Here is a 16,126-nt window from a genome sequence, read left to right on the forward strand (position 1 = left end):
GAGACAAGCCTATACACAATCTATATACAGTACACATGTGCCATTTACCACATAGAAGCAAAAATATTTGTCTAATTTCATTATAGGTATCCCTTTTTCTTTTATTCCAGGCTTCATCTAAATATTCCGCAAACGGAAATACACAATGGACAAAAGAACATTTCAGTTTCTCTTCATCGCTCAGCCACATAATGCCAGGGTAGATCTGGTGTAAGATCAAGTATATCTGTGTTAGCATGATGATTCGAATTGAAGTAAGAGGAGCAGGTAGATAGTCGATACTCACTCAATATCCAGCACCATGTAGGGGTTGGATAGCTCTTTGTCCTGTTCGCTGTTATAGAACAGAATCTTCTTGCTGCTCACAACCACATACTAAAAAGAGACAAGAAACAATACTTTTAACTGTAGCGCATCAACAATATTAACTACAGAATGTTTGATCAGCGAAGCCAGGTTGTAAATCTTCTCTTCACCTTTCTCTCCCATCCAAACTTCTTGGTGTTGTTCCTCACAGGCAGCGAGAGCCATCCCGCCAGTCTCATTTCTAAGAGAGTGAGAGTGAAAGAGGGGTGAAACATTAAAACAGCAGGTCAATGTTGTGATCGATCTACATGCTTCACAGTTCGTACATATTCCCAGGAAACAGAGCATTTTCTATTTCAATGCAAAAGAAAAACCCCATGTAAACAGTAGATGCATCAAATGATCGCAGCACTCTGCACACATTATGGACGGACTCGACGACAAAACATGAAGGTTAAATGGTTTAAGTTTCAGCTCCAGAGAGGTTTCCCTTCATGATGGACAATATATATATCAATCAAATAAATCAATAAATGTATAAATCATCAGAGTAATCAGTAGCCTATTATAAGTAGCCTATTATAGTGAGTACTGGCAACTGGACAACACAAGTCAAAAACAATCAGATGCCAAAGACAAAAAGAAAGATAGGTGGCACTCCAGGACAAGACAGAGCAAGTCACCAAAAACAACCAAATGTCAATATGAAACATACATAAGAGGTACAAGGCTGTGAACAGAACTGCTTGTACATTGTGTTTGAATGCACATAAACGTCCTCCTTACCTGTGTAGGCGTCATCCGCGTCAAAGTCTGGTCCACTGCTGAGGCTGGCTGATTCTAGGGAGGAGACGTTGGCGGAGCTGAGGAGGTTATGTAGCTGCTCAATGTCACTGTCCTTACTGTCCAGGGCCATCTGCAGCTCGATGCGTACCTGACTCTCATCTGCTATTTGCTATTTGACACAAACAGGAGGAAAGGAAAAATACATTTGAAATGTCTATATATTGTTAGTTTGAGGCCCCTGTTAACATTGTTGGTCAATCTTGGTGTGACTGACCACCTGCATGTCGTTAATCTCCCTCTGGTAATTAATGATAAAGCTGTACAGGTGGTTGTGTTATGGTTAGTATTAGGTTGTGGTTGTGTTATGGTTGGACTGACCGCCTGCATGTCGTTGATCTCTCTTTGGTACTTGATGATGGTGGAGTTGAGTTTCTCCTTCTCTGACCTCAGCTCCAGCTGCAACTTCCTGTTCTCCTTCTCCTTCCTGCGCACATCGGTGTCATTGCCGCGCCGACTGCCTGCTGCACGTACCTCCTTCCTGTTCATGATCTCCGCCAGCTTGTTCACAGCCTGAGAAACACACAAGACAAGAAATAGTCATGATGAGTATCTAAAACAATAGACAAAGGCAAGTGTGTCTTCAACACGGTTTCCTTGCTATGCAACATTGTAAAGCTAGAAGAAATGACATTAAATCAGCTTGCCTGGGTCTTTAGTGTTCTCTCTGACTGGAGCTGCTTCTCAAACGTGAGCTTCATCTGGCTCATCTGCTGCTCATCATCCTTGGACGTCTGCAGCTCTGAACACATCACAAATAGAAGAATAGAATGTTACAATCTAATGTTGAGCAGAAATAGATATGATCCTTTTTACCAACCACACAGAAACTTACCTTCAAGTGTCTCCTTGAGTTTGTTGTTGAGCTCCTCTTTCTCATTGGCTAAGTTGGCCACATCGCTAGTGAGGGTTCGGTTGGCCTCCTCCAGCTGGGCAGGAAAGAGCAGACAAAAAGTGAGACCAATGCAATTTGATAGTATTCAGCTGCAGCAAGCATTCTCAAGGCCCAGCAGGTGTCACCTCAGAGTCAGACTCACAGATCTATTGGCTACAATAGTCGATTCCGTTGTTGTTCACTCCTGGTCCTGGCTATAGTCCCAGCCCAGTACAAGCACACAAGCACACCTGATTAAGAGTATCAAGTTCTTGATGATTATTCGACCAGTTGAATTCTGTGTTTTCGAAAGCACTAAGCTCACGCCCAATGCAGCCCACCACGGCCCTCCAGAAACAGAAGAACCAGGGCTGACTCACCGAGCCAATGGTAATGTCCTTCTCGACCAGCTCCTGCTTGTGCCGAGCCATCATCTCTTTGAGCTCCAGCTCCTTCATGATTTTCTCCTTCTCCAGGTCGGAGTACTGCTCCTCAGCGATGGAGCGAGCCAGCTGCTCCGAGTCCGCCTTGGTCAGCGTGATCTCCAGCTGCGCCGCCAGGGAGTCCCTGAGCGGTCACAGGTCAAGCATGTCTTTATAATGTAGCATTGAACATGGGTTTTGGTTGTGTTCTTTTTTGTGTTGTTTGTGTAAATAAATCAAAAACTATGTATATTACAAGAACTCAGGAGGAAGAAAGCTTGAACCAGACCCTAAAGAAACCCATCCTCTTCTGGATGTCTGGGCAGATGTTTATAAGTTCAGCAGGACTGGAGTTGTACACTAGAGTGTCAGTAAACAGTGCAGGGCCAGGCCATTTTCCTGTACTCACCTCTCCTCTTGTAACTCCTGAAGGGATTGCTGCATGTCCTTGTAGAGCTTGCTCTTCTCTTCACATTCCTCCTTCAACTCTCGCACCTGGGTCTTATACAGCGTCTGGGCAACACAAAAAGATGATCAATCACAAATTCAATGCAATAATGTGTACACAGGGTGCAAGTTATCTCAAGGTAGGATTCCTCTCAAAGACAAGTGTTGCAGCAGACTTACCGAAAAATACTGCTCAGCCTCTAGCTGGTCCTGAAGTTCCTTCATTTGGCCGTCCGAGTCCTGCCTTTCTCTGTGGACACAAACGCAAATGAATCCTTTCAGTTTATTGTTTTATTGTGTTGACACTTTCTCTCAGCGTTATTACTTGCTAAAAATTCTAAGGTAAAATATAAAAAAAGGAGGAAAAAAAAAAGAGTCTGACTTGCGTAGCTCCTGGTTTTGTTTCTCCAGGCTGCGTTTGATTTCCAGCAGGTGATTAGCCTCCTGTTTCAGCTGCTTCTCAGAGGTCCTCAGGGTGTTGAGCTGCTGGTTCTGGGCCTTCAGGTCATTCTGGGTCAGACTGCGCTTCTGGGTCTCCTGCTCGATCTTCAAAGTTAGGTTCTTCACCTCCTCGGTGAGCCTCTCCTTGTGCCTGCGGAGCTCATCCAGTTTCTGTAGGGACTGCTTGTAGTCACAATCCAGCATGCTGCTGTGTTTCTCCAGCTCCAACATCCTGTTCTCCACACGCAGCTTGGACGCCCTCTCCTCCTGCAGCTTCTGCTCCATGTCTGGGGGAAGGGGAAAGAGGGAGAAGAATGATTTATTGAATTGGATTTGACCCTGCTGACCACAGTCTAGTTTCTTTACCGAAGATGGATTCCTGTCCTTTGTCATACCTGATAACTCAGGAAGGGCCTTACCCTTCATGGCCTCAGACTTGGCGCCCTCGATCGACTCAATCTTGCTCTTGTCTGCGAGCCGTGCCTTGGTGGCTTTGTGCGACGCCTCCTCCTGCTCCAGCCCCTGCTGCAACACCTTCAGCTTGTACGTCATGTCTATCTCCTTGCTGCTCTTCTCCTACGGGAGAGTAGAAGAGAGAGAGAAGGTTAGAAAGTGAGAGTGCATAAAATAGAGAGGGTAAGAGCATAAGAAAGTGTGGAAGTTTACCTTCTCCAGGTCGGTGAGTTTCTCCTGTAGTAGTCTTTTCTCTGTCTCTGCTTTGGATAGGGCTTGTCTCACCTGCCGAACCTCATCCTCCAGCCCGGAGATTCGCCCTACAGAGACAGAGAAATGTCACCAAAGGCTAAATCATACTGTGAATAAATACACACAGTCTCTCCCACACAAAAAAAATACCCACTAACCCTGCATGTCTGCGATGGTCTCTGAGCCCTGGCTGTGCTCTCTCCTCTCAGCCTCCAGTGCTGCCTGCAGCCCGATACACTCCTTCTCCAGAGTGAGCTTGGAGCGCTCCAGCAGGCAGCACTTGTCCTGCAGCTCTCTGCCCCCGGCCTCCAGAGCCTGCAGTTGCTTGCCTGCCTCCGTCTGGGCCTTCCTCAGCCGCGTAGCCGCCTCCTGCTCCGCACGCAATAGAGCATTGGCCTCGTCCAGCTGGATAACAAATCACTTAGTCACACTTTGTAATGTGCATTCCAATCACAAATGTAAACGCATGCACATAAACACACAGTCAAGTTATTTTATACCCCAAAAAACCACACCTGTCTTTGTAAGTGAATGTTCTTCTCGTTGGATATGTGCGAGTTCTGATTTCTTTTCTTCATATCGTCCAGCTGGTCTCGGAGGCTGTTGACTGCAGATCACATCACAAGTTAGATATGAAAGTATACTGTGTGTATGTGTGTGTGTGTTCAGCCAGCGGTCTCACCCTCGTTCTCCAGGCAGCGTTTCCGGTCGGCCTCGCTTTCGGCCTTGCGGTGGCTCTCCACAGTCTTGTGCTGCAGTAGAGCCTTCTCTCTCTCCAGCTGCCTGAGACTCGACTCCAGGGCCTTTCTGCTACTCGTCTGTCAATGCACCACCACAAAGGTCAGTGTTGGAAGTGCACAACTAATTATTTCTTGGTTGATATTTTTTTATCAGTTGTGTGCTGTAGTGGTATGCTCTATTGCTACTGTAGCTCCAAAGTTCTCACCTCTTCATCGAGTTCTTTGGAGATTTTCTCTAGACGACTGGTGGACGTTCTACGGAAAGAGAACATAGTGCATGTCACTATTCTCATCGCCCCATATCATAAAGAACATGACTAAATCACATAGCAAGTGAGTAATAGTAGTAGGTGTATTGTGTGTGTGTATGAGGCCAGGGCATGTCGGGTCTACCTGCACTTGTGTTCCAGCTCATCTTTGGTCTGCATCTCATTATTGAGCTGCTCTTCCAGCTGGTGGAGTTTCTTCTGTAGCTTGGCCGACTTGAGGAAGAGGGGAAGGAGGTGGCGCAACTGTTACAACACACTTCACCTGGATTCTGCTCTAAAACTAGAGCGTATCATTTTACCACAATTTGACCTTGTTTTTTCAAAGCCATAAACAAGTGAAATCAATTCAGAAGAGCTTTGTTTAAAGAGAGAGAGAGAACACTTAACATCACAATATCCTGCAACAGATAAGAAATACATTTCATTTGCTCTGCAAAACAATTTCAGTCAGCACAGAAGTCAAAGAGCTGACAGCTTTCACGGGATTAGCTTGTTGTTTAGCTACTGAAGCAAAGCCTCGTAAGTTTTTCAGTAGCGCTTAAGAACTTGACAGATTATTGTGTATAATTCTTGAGCCAAACAAAGGAATTATATTATTATGACCTGTTATGACATTGTTATTATAGTGTTGTGTTAGATTCATATGCACAAAATATAATTACATAACTTAGGTTACTTCTGTAACTCCGGTTCTCTGATATTATGAGTGAAATATCTCACATGGGGGATTCGCTAGGATCACCTACTCTCGGAAGCGTAAAGCGTCTGTTGGAGACACAGGTAGAGGGGCGAATGAGGTGAGCCCCTCACCTTCCTTAAAAGGAGCCACTCTCTCAATTAATGAGATATGTCCCAAGAACAGTGTCCAATAGGTGAACTATTCTGTAGGAGAGGCAGTGTTTCCTATGGAAAAATATGTAGCAGAGGGGGACCCCGCACCACCAAAACAAGGGGGGAGAGGGACCACCCATTCAACCCTGTTTTGGGGGTCGGGGACCCACCCTGGAGAATTTCCATGTATAAAGGATGGAGAAGATACATTCTGGTGATTTTTTAAAAGGACATTAAACTTCAAAATGAATGAAAATAAAATTATGCTGACACCATCTAAAACATACTTTTCACCTCCAGAAATTAGCCTAATAACATACTGGTAAAATTATTAACATAATGGACCATAAATATAGCTTATGCATAGTTTATATGATCAAGTATGCTATTAGCAATAAGAATGATCACCTGTAGCCCAGCTGATGTAGCTCTAAATAAATAGGCTGAAGCATGGGGCTGCCTATCTGCATTTACCCTATAGGGCTAATCATTACAGATCCCAAATGTGATCTTTTAACTAGTTAGAATCATATTAATAAATGTTGTGTCCCCAAATAATTCTAGAAACACAGTGAATATAATGTAGGCCTACCTGTTAGAGTAACTTGGGATAGAACTGCCACCCGAAGTAACCCCACCCTCTCCCCCAACACTTTCCCTGGTTGCCATTAATGTTGCTAAAATAAAAATGTAATCTGTCTCATCACAATTGTTTTGAATCACTCCGAAAAAAAAATGATTGAGGTAGGGTGGTGTTTTTCCCCGTGTTATTCCAAAATTGACCTGTGTCACATTTATCCCCACTCTCCCCTATGCACTCACATGCTTAACCATGCTGCTGCTGAAAAAGAAATATCGGGATTCATTTTGTGCATATATGCAGTTCATGCATATTTAGGAGTTGAGAAACTAATAGGATTGGAAAGACAATTGCAAAGATTGTTGTGCTGCTTGTCAAAATGCAAGTTTCCCTCCCTATGGCACTTCTAACTTGAATGTACCTCGAGAGGAATATTTCTCACACATAGAACTCACGACAACAACTTGACTTGGTAAATAGATTCTACACCCAATTTTTCCATGGTGTGTCAGCTCTTCTACCCCAAACGGCGTGGTCACCGTCTTTTGGGATAGGGTCTCCCAGGCCCCTCATAGGGTTGTTGCTTCTACCAGACTGCAGCAAGTCAGTCTAAATAGATGCGGAAAGAGGGCTCTCTCTGGAGCAGCCAGCACCATGACGTAAGATGTCAGGCAATATAGCCGTAGGAAGAAGGAAACAACTGCAGCGCAGTATTCCTAATCCTGGTCAGTAGGACAGCTACACAACTGGTATGTTTTGGCCCTGCTCCATGGGGAGGGTTGTTAAGAGCAAAGATATCTCTTCAACTGTTCAGGATGGGGAGGCAAAGCAGGCAGTGGCCCGGCTGCATGAACCAATTGCAGTAAAAAACTGGATGAAGAAAAGCCGAAGCTTCGTGGACTCGGGAGTACCAGATAGCAGTCTGGGGCTCTGACGCCTGGTGAGGGCGCCCCATCCCACTATTTTGACTCATCTCTAGCTCAATGGAGAGTGTTCTCCATAACACAGCCAAGTCGCATTTGCAATGTAGAGGGGAGAAAAAACGCCCTGGCCCACAGTGAGCCCTGGAAACCTGCTTGAGGCTTGAGAATAGGGTTGTCGCAACGCAGCCCTGCCTTCCCACTGCTGCAAAACTTGGAGAGGGGAAGGAGCAGAAAACGTTAAACCCGAAAAAGGAGGGTGGGGAAGAGAGCCATAGGTCTTGCACACGATCCTTCTAAGCCGCGCTGGGTTGTCCAGCCCTTCTTATCTCCCTCAGGAAGGTTAGAGAGGTTGTTTGTTGCGGCTGTAAGACTGCTTCCCTACAGGTTTGGCCTGGTTCAGGGGCCTCAGTCCCCCAAGGACAGCTTATTACCCCTTCCCAGCAGTGAGGCTGGGGCTATATACAGGAACCAACGGCTGCCACGTGCTTCGCCTTTATTCTTGTGCATGTCACACTTTGGCCGCAACAGTTAGCCCGAACAACTCCTTGAGTGTCACTGGGGCATCCAGTCGGTCTTTAGTAACACGGCGCGAGGGGCTGAGATGGTCAGCCAGTGACGGCTCCACTGCGGGAGGGTTGCCAAACTCAGATTCTTCTATATGTCCAGGCTAGGGGTACCCCTAGCAATAATTTAGCTAGTTAGTGGTTTATCCCACTAGTTCTTAGCTTATCTGAGGCAAACTGATAATGCATGGAGCAGCTATTTTAAATCGACGCTGTATGAGACAGGAGTCCCTTAACGGACGCTGAGCTCCCACAGGAGATGGCCACTCTATGCCGAGTCTGGCCGCGGCTCGTTTGCAGAGATGAAGGAGCCCAAACTCCAAAGGAGGAGGGGCAGTTCCACTGCTCTCAGGGCCTGAGAGGGCGGGAGAACGGGGTCATCCCCCATCTCCTGAGTTATCTCGAGGATATCCGTGAGATTAATTCCATCCTCATCATCCCCTAACTCGCCTTCCCCTGACACTACATTGTCCAATAGTGAAGGGAGGGAGTTGAGGCTATCTATGGTCTAGCCCCAAATGGGCATGGTTGCGGGGAGCTGAGCCACAGCTGTCACTGTTGGCTTGGAGGAGAGAGGGGCTACCGATATAGAAGCACATTTAAAGCCTCTTCTTCAGACCTGCCCTTGTCAGCAGTTTGCAGTGCTCACAGGACTCAGGGTCGTCGAGCCCCTCATGGGGATGTTCCTTATTGATGCACAGAGGTTTGGAACCTTTTCCTACAATCATGGAACCACAAGCACAAGAACGTGGGGGTTTGAGTGCTGGGCTAGTCTCTTCCTGGGACGGGATAATAGTGGCTATTGTTTTTTCGGGCCCCTGTTCAACAGAGCCATAGTGGATGAGATGATCCTTCCCACCATGGTCCAGGCTATAGCCCTCAATGCCAGCAGGGCTCTAAAATCCCTCTCCCCCCTCTACCAGACATTGTATTCTGCCATAAAGGAACAAGGCTTGCCAGGGGGACAGCAAGATGCTGGTTGTAAGAGCAACGTGCATATGGTGTAGCCTAGATAGTTAGAAGCTTTGTGGCTGGTGGCTAGCCAAAAATATCTTGTGTAAATGGTGTAATAAGCTAGCTAGTTAGAAGCCTTGCGGCTAACAGCTAGCAATAATGAGCAAAGTAGAACGCTATAGCCACGAGGCTAGAGTGGCATTAGCTAGCAGTAACTGTAGCCAGCTCAGTATTAGTTGAAGGAAACCGTGCGGGGGCGAAGTTAGCCTTCAGATAGTGTGCTCCTGTGACTGAAGGAGCCGTGAGGCTGAGACGGACGGTCTAGTTAACACAATGGGTGAACATAGTTTAATCTAGATGAGAAAAGGGAGCTAGCAATGCTACCATGTTGCAGGTACGGCGAGCTTCCCAAGTTAGCCTTGCAGAGTGGGCTAACAGAGTCTCAATAGCTAGCCGGGAAGCAAGCTACCAACAGAGACAGAAGTAGAAAAGTCATTTCTACACAAAACGAAAACCTTCCGGTCAGCACTAAACCTCTCGAGACCTACACTAGGCAGCGATATCCTTCACGGTTCACTTGTGAGCAGTCAAGCAGGAAAACAGGCATCCAGTCAATCTGAGCACTAGAGAGTAATGTTAATTCTCTTTGTGAGGGAGAGAAGCGAGAATAACCAGAAGGCGGGAGAGTGGCTCCTTTTAAGGAAGGTGAGGGGCTCACCTCATTCACCACTCTACCTGTGTCTCCAACAGATGCTTTTGATAGGTTCTTCTGAGAGTAGGGGATCCTTGCAAATCCGCCACATGTGATATCAAAACGAATCATTAAAAGAGAACTATATGTATATCACGGGCAAGTAGGTACCCACCTCTCCTTTCAAGGCTGTTGAGTTCACGGTCACAACTGTAGAGTTATTCACACCGCTTAGCAACCTGGAGGAAACACATTGGTATTTGATTAAGAACTAACAGCTCACACACATACACACATTAATACACACTTTCAGAGTTTTTAACATAATCAAAGCTTGTGTGAAACGTAAGACATCCACTACACATGACTTACTAAGTAAAAAAAATACTGTCCATGATGAGGAAGGACTGTGAAAGTAAGACATGAAGTCTGCAGACTTACTGGTCTTCCTTGAAGTATGTGAAGCCGACGAAAGGAAGCTGGTTTCCCACAAAAGCCTTAGGAGTAGGAAAGGTCTCCACGTCACCCTTGTCATCTTCTATCTCATCAAAGTTGCTAGTGTCAATGTCACTGCTCAACTCTGGAACCACAGGAGCCGCCGCTAAACAGTGGGAGGGAGAGTGGGAGGAGAGGTGGGTGGTGGGAGGGAGAGTGGGAGGAGAGGTGGGGGGGGGGAGAAAGAAGGAAATATTGATGTTATTTATGTCATTTCTAGGTAACCATATGTAATATGTTTTCTATTGTACCAGGATGATCTTATATGATCAAATAAATAAAATGTACTTGGCTGTATGGCAGACACCTACTATTTCTGATGCTGTCGAAGTTCCATTGGTCATTCTTGAAAAAGGGGTGTCGTTTGATCTCCTCCACCCCGTTGCGGCCCAGTCGCACCTCCCTAAAAACCAAAAACAGGGCCATAGACTTAGTTGAAGTCGGAAGTTTACATACACCTTAGACAAATAAAATTAACTCAGTTTTTCACAATTCCTGACATTTAATCCTAGTAAAAATTCCCCGTCTTAGGTCAGTTAGGATCACCACTTTATTTTAAGAATGTGAAATGTCAGAATAATAGTAGAGAGAATTATTTACTTCAGCTTTTATTTCTTTCATCACATTTCCAGTGGGTCAGAAGTTTACATACACTCAATTAGTATTTTGTAGCATTGCCTTTAAATGGTTTAACTTGGATCAAACGTTTCTGGTAGCCTTCCACAAGCTTCCCACAATACATTTTGGCCCATTCCTCCTGACAGAGCTGGTGTAACTGAGTCAGGTTTGTAGGCCTCCTTGCTCGCATACACTTTTTCATACGCTTGTTCTGCCCAAAAGTTCTCTATAGGATTGAGGTCAGGGCTCTGTGATGGCCACTCCAATACCTGGACTTTGTTGTCCTTGAGCCATTTGCCACAACTTTGGAAGAATGCTTGGTGTCATTGATCATTTGGAAGACCCATTTCCGACCAAGGTTTAACTTCCTGACTGATGTCTTGAGATGTTGCTTCAATATATCCACATACTTTCCATCCTCATGGTGCCATCTATTTTGTGAAGTGCACCAGTCACTCCTGCAGCAAAGCACCCCCACAACATGATGCTGCCACCCCAGGTGCTTCACAATTGGGATGGTGTTCTACGGGTTGCAAGCCTCACCCTTTTCCCTCCAAACATAACGATGGACATTATGACCAAACAGTTCTATTTTTTGTTTCATCAGACCAGAGGACATTTCTCCAAAAAGTATGATTTTTGTCCCCATGCGCAGTTGCAAACCACAGTCTGGCTTTTCATGGAGCAGAGGCTTCTTCCTTGCTGAGCGGCCTTTCAGGTTGTCGATATAGGACTTGTTTTATTGTGGATATAGATACTTTTGTGATTATTTCCTCCAGCATCTTCACAAGGTCCTCTGCTGTTGTTCTAGGATTGATTTGCACATTTCGCACCAAAGTACACTCATCTCTAGGAGACAGAAAGCGTCTCCTTCATGAACGGTATGACGGCTGTGTGGTCCCATGTTGTTTATACTTGCGTACTATTGTTTGTACAGATGACCGTGGTACCTTCAGGCTTTTGGAAATTGCTCCAAAGGATGAACCAGACCCGTGGAAGTCTACAATTGTTTTTCTGAGGTCTTGGCTGATTTCTTTTGATTTTCCCATGATCTCAAGCAAAGAGGCACTGAGTTTGAAGGTAGGCCTTGAAATACATCCACAGATACACCTCCAATTGACTCAAATTATGTCAATTAGCCCATCAGAAGCTTCTAAAGCCATGACATCATTTTCTGGAATTTTCCAAGCTGTTTAAAAGCACAGTCAACTTAGTGTATGTAAACCTCTGACCCACTGGAATTGTGATACAGTGAAATAATCTGTCTGTTGTCACGCCTTGGTCATTGTATTTTGTGTTTTTGGTATATGTTTGGGTAAGCTAGGGTGTGACATGGGTTTATATGTTGTGTTTCGTATTGGGGTTTGTAGTAATTGGGATTGTGTATGATTAGGGGTGTGTCTAGTTAGGCTTGGCTGCCTGGGGCGATTCTCAATCAGAGTCAGGTGCTTGTCGTTGTCTCTGATTGAGAACCGTATTTAGACAGCCTGATTTTCGCGTTGTATTTTGTGGGTGTTTGTTCCTGTCTTAGTGTTGTAGTCACCAGATAGGCTGTAATAGGTTTCACGTTTCGTTTGTTGTTTTCATATACAGTTATTTCATGTACCGCGATTATTTTCATTAAAGTCATGAGTAACCTACATGCTGCATTTCGGTCTGACTCTCTTCATACAACAGACGAATGTCGTTACATCTGTAAACAATTGTTGGAAACATTACTTGTGTCATGCACAAAGTAGATGTCCTAACCAAAATGCCAAAACTATAGATTGCTAACAAGAAATTAATTTGTGGAGTGGTTGGAAAACAAGTTTTAACAACTCCAACCTAAGTGTATGTAAACTTCCGATTTTTTAATATTTTTTAATATATTTTTTTACCTTTATTTAACCAGGCAAGTCAGTTAAGAACATATTCTCATTTTCAATGACGGCCTGGGAACGAACAGTGGGTTAACTGCCTGTTCAGGGGTAGAACGACAGATTTGTACCTTGTCAGCTCGGGGGTTTGAACTCGCAACCTTCCGGTTACTAGTCCAACGCTCTAACCACTAGGCTACGCTGCCGCCCCGACTTCAACTGTATGTTAGTGGCCAGGGAAAAAGCTGGGATAGTTCCTTCTGAAAATAATCTGGATATCGGTCAGACTACTACAAAAATTACTTTGCAAACTGTAACTTGAAGTTTAAATCTGGAACTGTGGTTATTATTCTTAATATCATTGTTACCTGTCTGTCAGGAAGGCACAGATAAGGTTTTTGGCGTCTTTGGAGATCTCTACGTCATCTGGAAAGTTGAGGGAATTCTTGTGATCCATGATCTTGCTGTATGTTCCAACAAGGGAGTCGGCATAGAATGGTGTGTCACCTAATGGGAACATAGCACAGGAATAATGACACTGTTTACTTATAAGCAATTTGCTTACAAGTTCTCCAATATCTTTTTATAGGCAGACTTGATATATCTTCAGTTAGTGTAAACTAAGATTCTGAGTCATTATTTTGAGACAAACAAAGACCGGGAACATAAACACCAAGGAGTTAAGTCAACCCCAACTCACCGACTAGCATCTCAAAGATGAAGACCCCTACAGACCACCAGTCACACTCCCGTCCGTAGTAACCATCTCCACCCTGCGACTTCAGAACCTCTGGAGAGATGTAGTCTGGAGTGCCAACCGCCGTGTCACAGTGCACCATCCCAGTCTGTAACCAGTCAATCCTTCAGTTAGACACATTTTCTCAAGCAAACCGAGTATGAATCACCAAGTATATACAGTTAAGTTTTAATGAGCGTTTATCAAATAAGTGTTAACTTATAGCACAGCTAGGCACAAGCTATTCCGCTGGAAGTATTGTGAGTAATGCTCTCTTTAGCACACTGCACAGCTGGAACAAGTGGAAAATGTGGTCCTCACAGAGTCCATCTTCATGCAGGTTCCGAAGTCGGCCAGTTTGAGGTGTCCGTGGCGGTCCAGGAGCATGTTGTCAGGCTTGACGTCGCGGTGGATGAAACCCAGGGAGTGGATGGCATCCAGTGCCATGACCACCTCGGCCGTGTAGAACCGGGCCCACTTCTCAGGCACATCGTAGGTACTGGTGAGGTTCACCAGGTCCCCTCCAGGCATGTACTCCATCACCATGTAAAGGTAACGGTCGTCTTGGAAGGCACAGCACAACTAGACACAGACCGGAAAGCAAAGACAATACAAGTTACAGGGTTTATCTTCCATCACACAATTTTGATTTGATATTGTTTGTGCAGATCGTTTTAAAATCTGTTTTTGTCCTGTCTTGTTATACAAGTGGCCAGTTTATTAAGTACACCAACCCGGTCACGAAAATGGTTTGCTCCTACAGACAGTGAGTTACGTGGCCGTGGCTTGCTATATAAGGCAGGCAGACCGGCAACAAGACAATAAGTTACTGTTCGATTTAACCTTAGAATGGGCAAAACGAGTGACTTAAGCGGCTGAGCGTGGCATTGTGCGCTGGTTCCAGTATCTCAGAAACGGCCGGCCTCCTGGGCATTTCACACACGACAGTATCCAGGGTTTACCGAGAATGGTGCGACAAACAAAAACCATCATATCAGCGGCAGTCCTGTGGGTTGAAAACAGCTAGTTGATGAGAGGTCTCAGAACAACAGTGGAGTGCAGAACGGCATCTCGGAACGCACAACTCATCGGTCCTTGTCACGGATGGGCGATTGCAGCAGACAAAAGCACCGGGTTCCACGCCTATCAGCTAAAAACAAGAAGAAGTGGCTCCAGTGGGCACGCGATCACCAACACTGGACAACTGAGGAGTGGAAAAACATTGCCTGGTCCGACGAATCCCGGTTGAGTATATAGGTTTGTGTGTGTGTCAGGTCTTACTTGTACGACCCATGGACTGTTGGCGAAGGCCATAATATCCCTCTCCTCCCAGAAAAAGGCAGAGTCTGAACGTTTTATCATCTCAAACTTGCTCAGCAGCTTCATGGCGTACACTTTCTGAGAGGCTTTGTGTCGAACCTTGGGGGAAACAGAGGATTTCAAGAGACAAAAAGAGAGATGGAAAAAGACACAAAGGGAGAGTCAAAATTAAGTGGTGTACGCAATACGCAGATGCTTAACATCTTGATGAAATACAAAAATATATACATCTCACCAGCTGAACCTCCCCAAACGCCCCTCTGCCGATCACCTTCACCCTGTCAAAGTCGTCAGACTTCATCTGAAAGTCCCGTAGGTGCCCCATCACCTTCTCATCTGCATGGAGAAGAGAGGAGTCAGCCATCCACACACACACACACACACACACACACACACACACACACACACACACACACACACACACACACACACACACACACACACACACACACACACACACACACACACACACACACACACACACACACACACACACACACACACACACATTTACTATTACCAAACATACTTACATCTGTGTAAAAAGGTTTCTACGTTTTTGTTTTTCCGTAGGGCAGGGTAGTCCAGATCTAGAACGAAGGCATTGATAGAATCCTGAAAAAGAGAAAGAAGAAAACTCATTCATTGGAAAAGAAAAACATAACATGCAATCAAGCAAAGTGAATGTGGGAGCGTTATTTCTGGGGTGTATAATTAAACTTTTTACCCAAAACAATGAGGACATTTAAGTGCCACAAAAATTGAGTATAACATGTGTCCATTTCAATTAATTTAATTCAGGAATTGGGCATAAAATGTGATCTATAATAAAAATTCCATAACATTGAATTGGAATTGACATAACAAGCATAAAACACAGAGAATGTAGGGCAGTGAATTTGACAGCTGTCATTCTCTGAGATATTTGTATGAAGATGTGTCAAGAATAACATTACAACAATTATAACATTCATCTTCATATGTGCCGAGAAAAACATTACAACAGACCTTCCTAGAACCTTTCAGATCCTACAGTTGAAGTCGGAGGTTTGCATACACCGTAGTCAAATACATTTAAACTCAGTTTTTCACAATTCCTGACATTTAATCCTAGTAAAGATTCCCTGTCTTAGGTCAGTAAGGATCACCACTTTATTTTAAGAATGTGAAATGTCGTAGGTCAGAAGTTTACAGACACTCAATTAGTATTTGGTAGCATTGCCTTTAAATTGTTTAACTTGGGTCAAACATTTTGGGTAGCCTTCCACAAGCTTTGTGATGGCCACTCCAATACCTTGACTTTGCTGTCCTTGAGCCATTTGCCACAACTTTGGAAGAATGCTTGGTGTCATTGGCCATTTGGAAGACCCATTTGCGACCAAGCTTTAACTTCCTGACATGTTGCTTAAATATATCCACATAATTTTCCAACCTCATGATGCCATCGATTTAATGAAGTGCACCAGTCCCTCCTGCAGCAAAGCACCCCCACAACATGATGCTGCCACC

The 16,126-nt window shown here is 44.9% G+C and overlaps 1 protein-coding gene across 3 annotated transcripts in view; it reads right to left on the reverse strand.

Moving 5' to 3' along the window:
• Nucleotides 1-16,126, reverse strand: part of rock2a (rho-associated, coiled-coil containing protein kinase 2a) — a 51,848-nt gene that overhangs the window by 4,507 nt on the left and 31,215 nt on the right. For 2 of the 3 annotated variants that reach the window (XM_046308011.1, XM_046308009.1), the window contains exons 2-27: nt 15,151-15,232; nt 14,853-14,953; nt 14,579-14,716; nt 13,619-13,879; nt 13,262-13,406; nt 12,930-13,068; nt 10,396-10,487; nt 10,031-10,190; nt 9,765-9,828; nt 5,172-5,260; nt 4,985-5,033; nt 4,721-4,856; nt 4,554-4,645; nt 4,197-4,443; nt 4,000-4,106; nt 3,729-3,909; nt 3,275-3,620; nt 3,073-3,142; nt 2,855-2,958; nt 2,404-2,590; nt 1,985-2,078; nt 1,797-1,891; nt 1,471-1,662; nt 1,093-1,261; nt 477-547; nt 287-375 (exon numbers count right to left, since the gene is read on the reverse strand). In XM_046308011.1, the coding sequence (XP_046163967.1) occupies nt 287-375; nt 477-547; nt 1,093-1,261; nt 1,471-1,662; nt 1,797-1,891; nt 1,985-2,078; nt 2,404-2,590; nt 2,855-2,958; nt 3,073-3,142; nt 3,275-3,620; nt 3,729-3,909; nt 4,000-4,106; nt 4,197-4,443; nt 4,554-4,645; nt 4,721-4,856; nt 4,985-5,033; nt 5,172-5,260; nt 9,765-9,828; nt 10,031-10,190; nt 10,396-10,487; nt 12,930-13,068; nt 13,262-13,406; nt 13,619-13,879; nt 14,579-14,716; nt 14,853-14,953; nt 15,151-15,232 (3,500 nt within the window). The remainder of the gene's footprint in view (nt 1-286; nt 376-476; nt 548-1,092; nt 1,262-1,470; nt 1,663-1,796; nt 1,892-1,984; nt 2,079-2,403; nt 2,591-2,854; nt 2,959-3,072; nt 3,143-3,274; nt 3,621-3,728; nt 3,910-3,999; nt 4,107-4,196; nt 4,444-4,553; nt 4,646-4,720; nt 4,857-4,984; nt 5,034-5,171; nt 5,261-9,764; nt 9,829-10,030; nt 10,191-10,395; nt 10,488-12,929; nt 13,069-13,261; nt 13,407-13,618; nt 13,880-14,578; nt 14,717-14,852; nt 14,954-15,150; nt 15,233-16,126) is intronic. The other variant, XM_046308010.1, reaches the window with a different exon arrangement.

Source organism: Oncorhynchus gorbuscha, linkage group LG17 (genome assembly GCF_021184085.1).
Source record: "Oncorhynchus gorbuscha isolate QuinsamMale2020 ecotype Even-year linkage group LG17, OgorEven_v1.0, whole genome shotgun sequence".
Classification (NCBI taxonomy): Eukaryota; Metazoa; Chordata; class Actinopteri; order Salmoniformes; family Salmonidae; genus Oncorhynchus; species Oncorhynchus gorbuscha.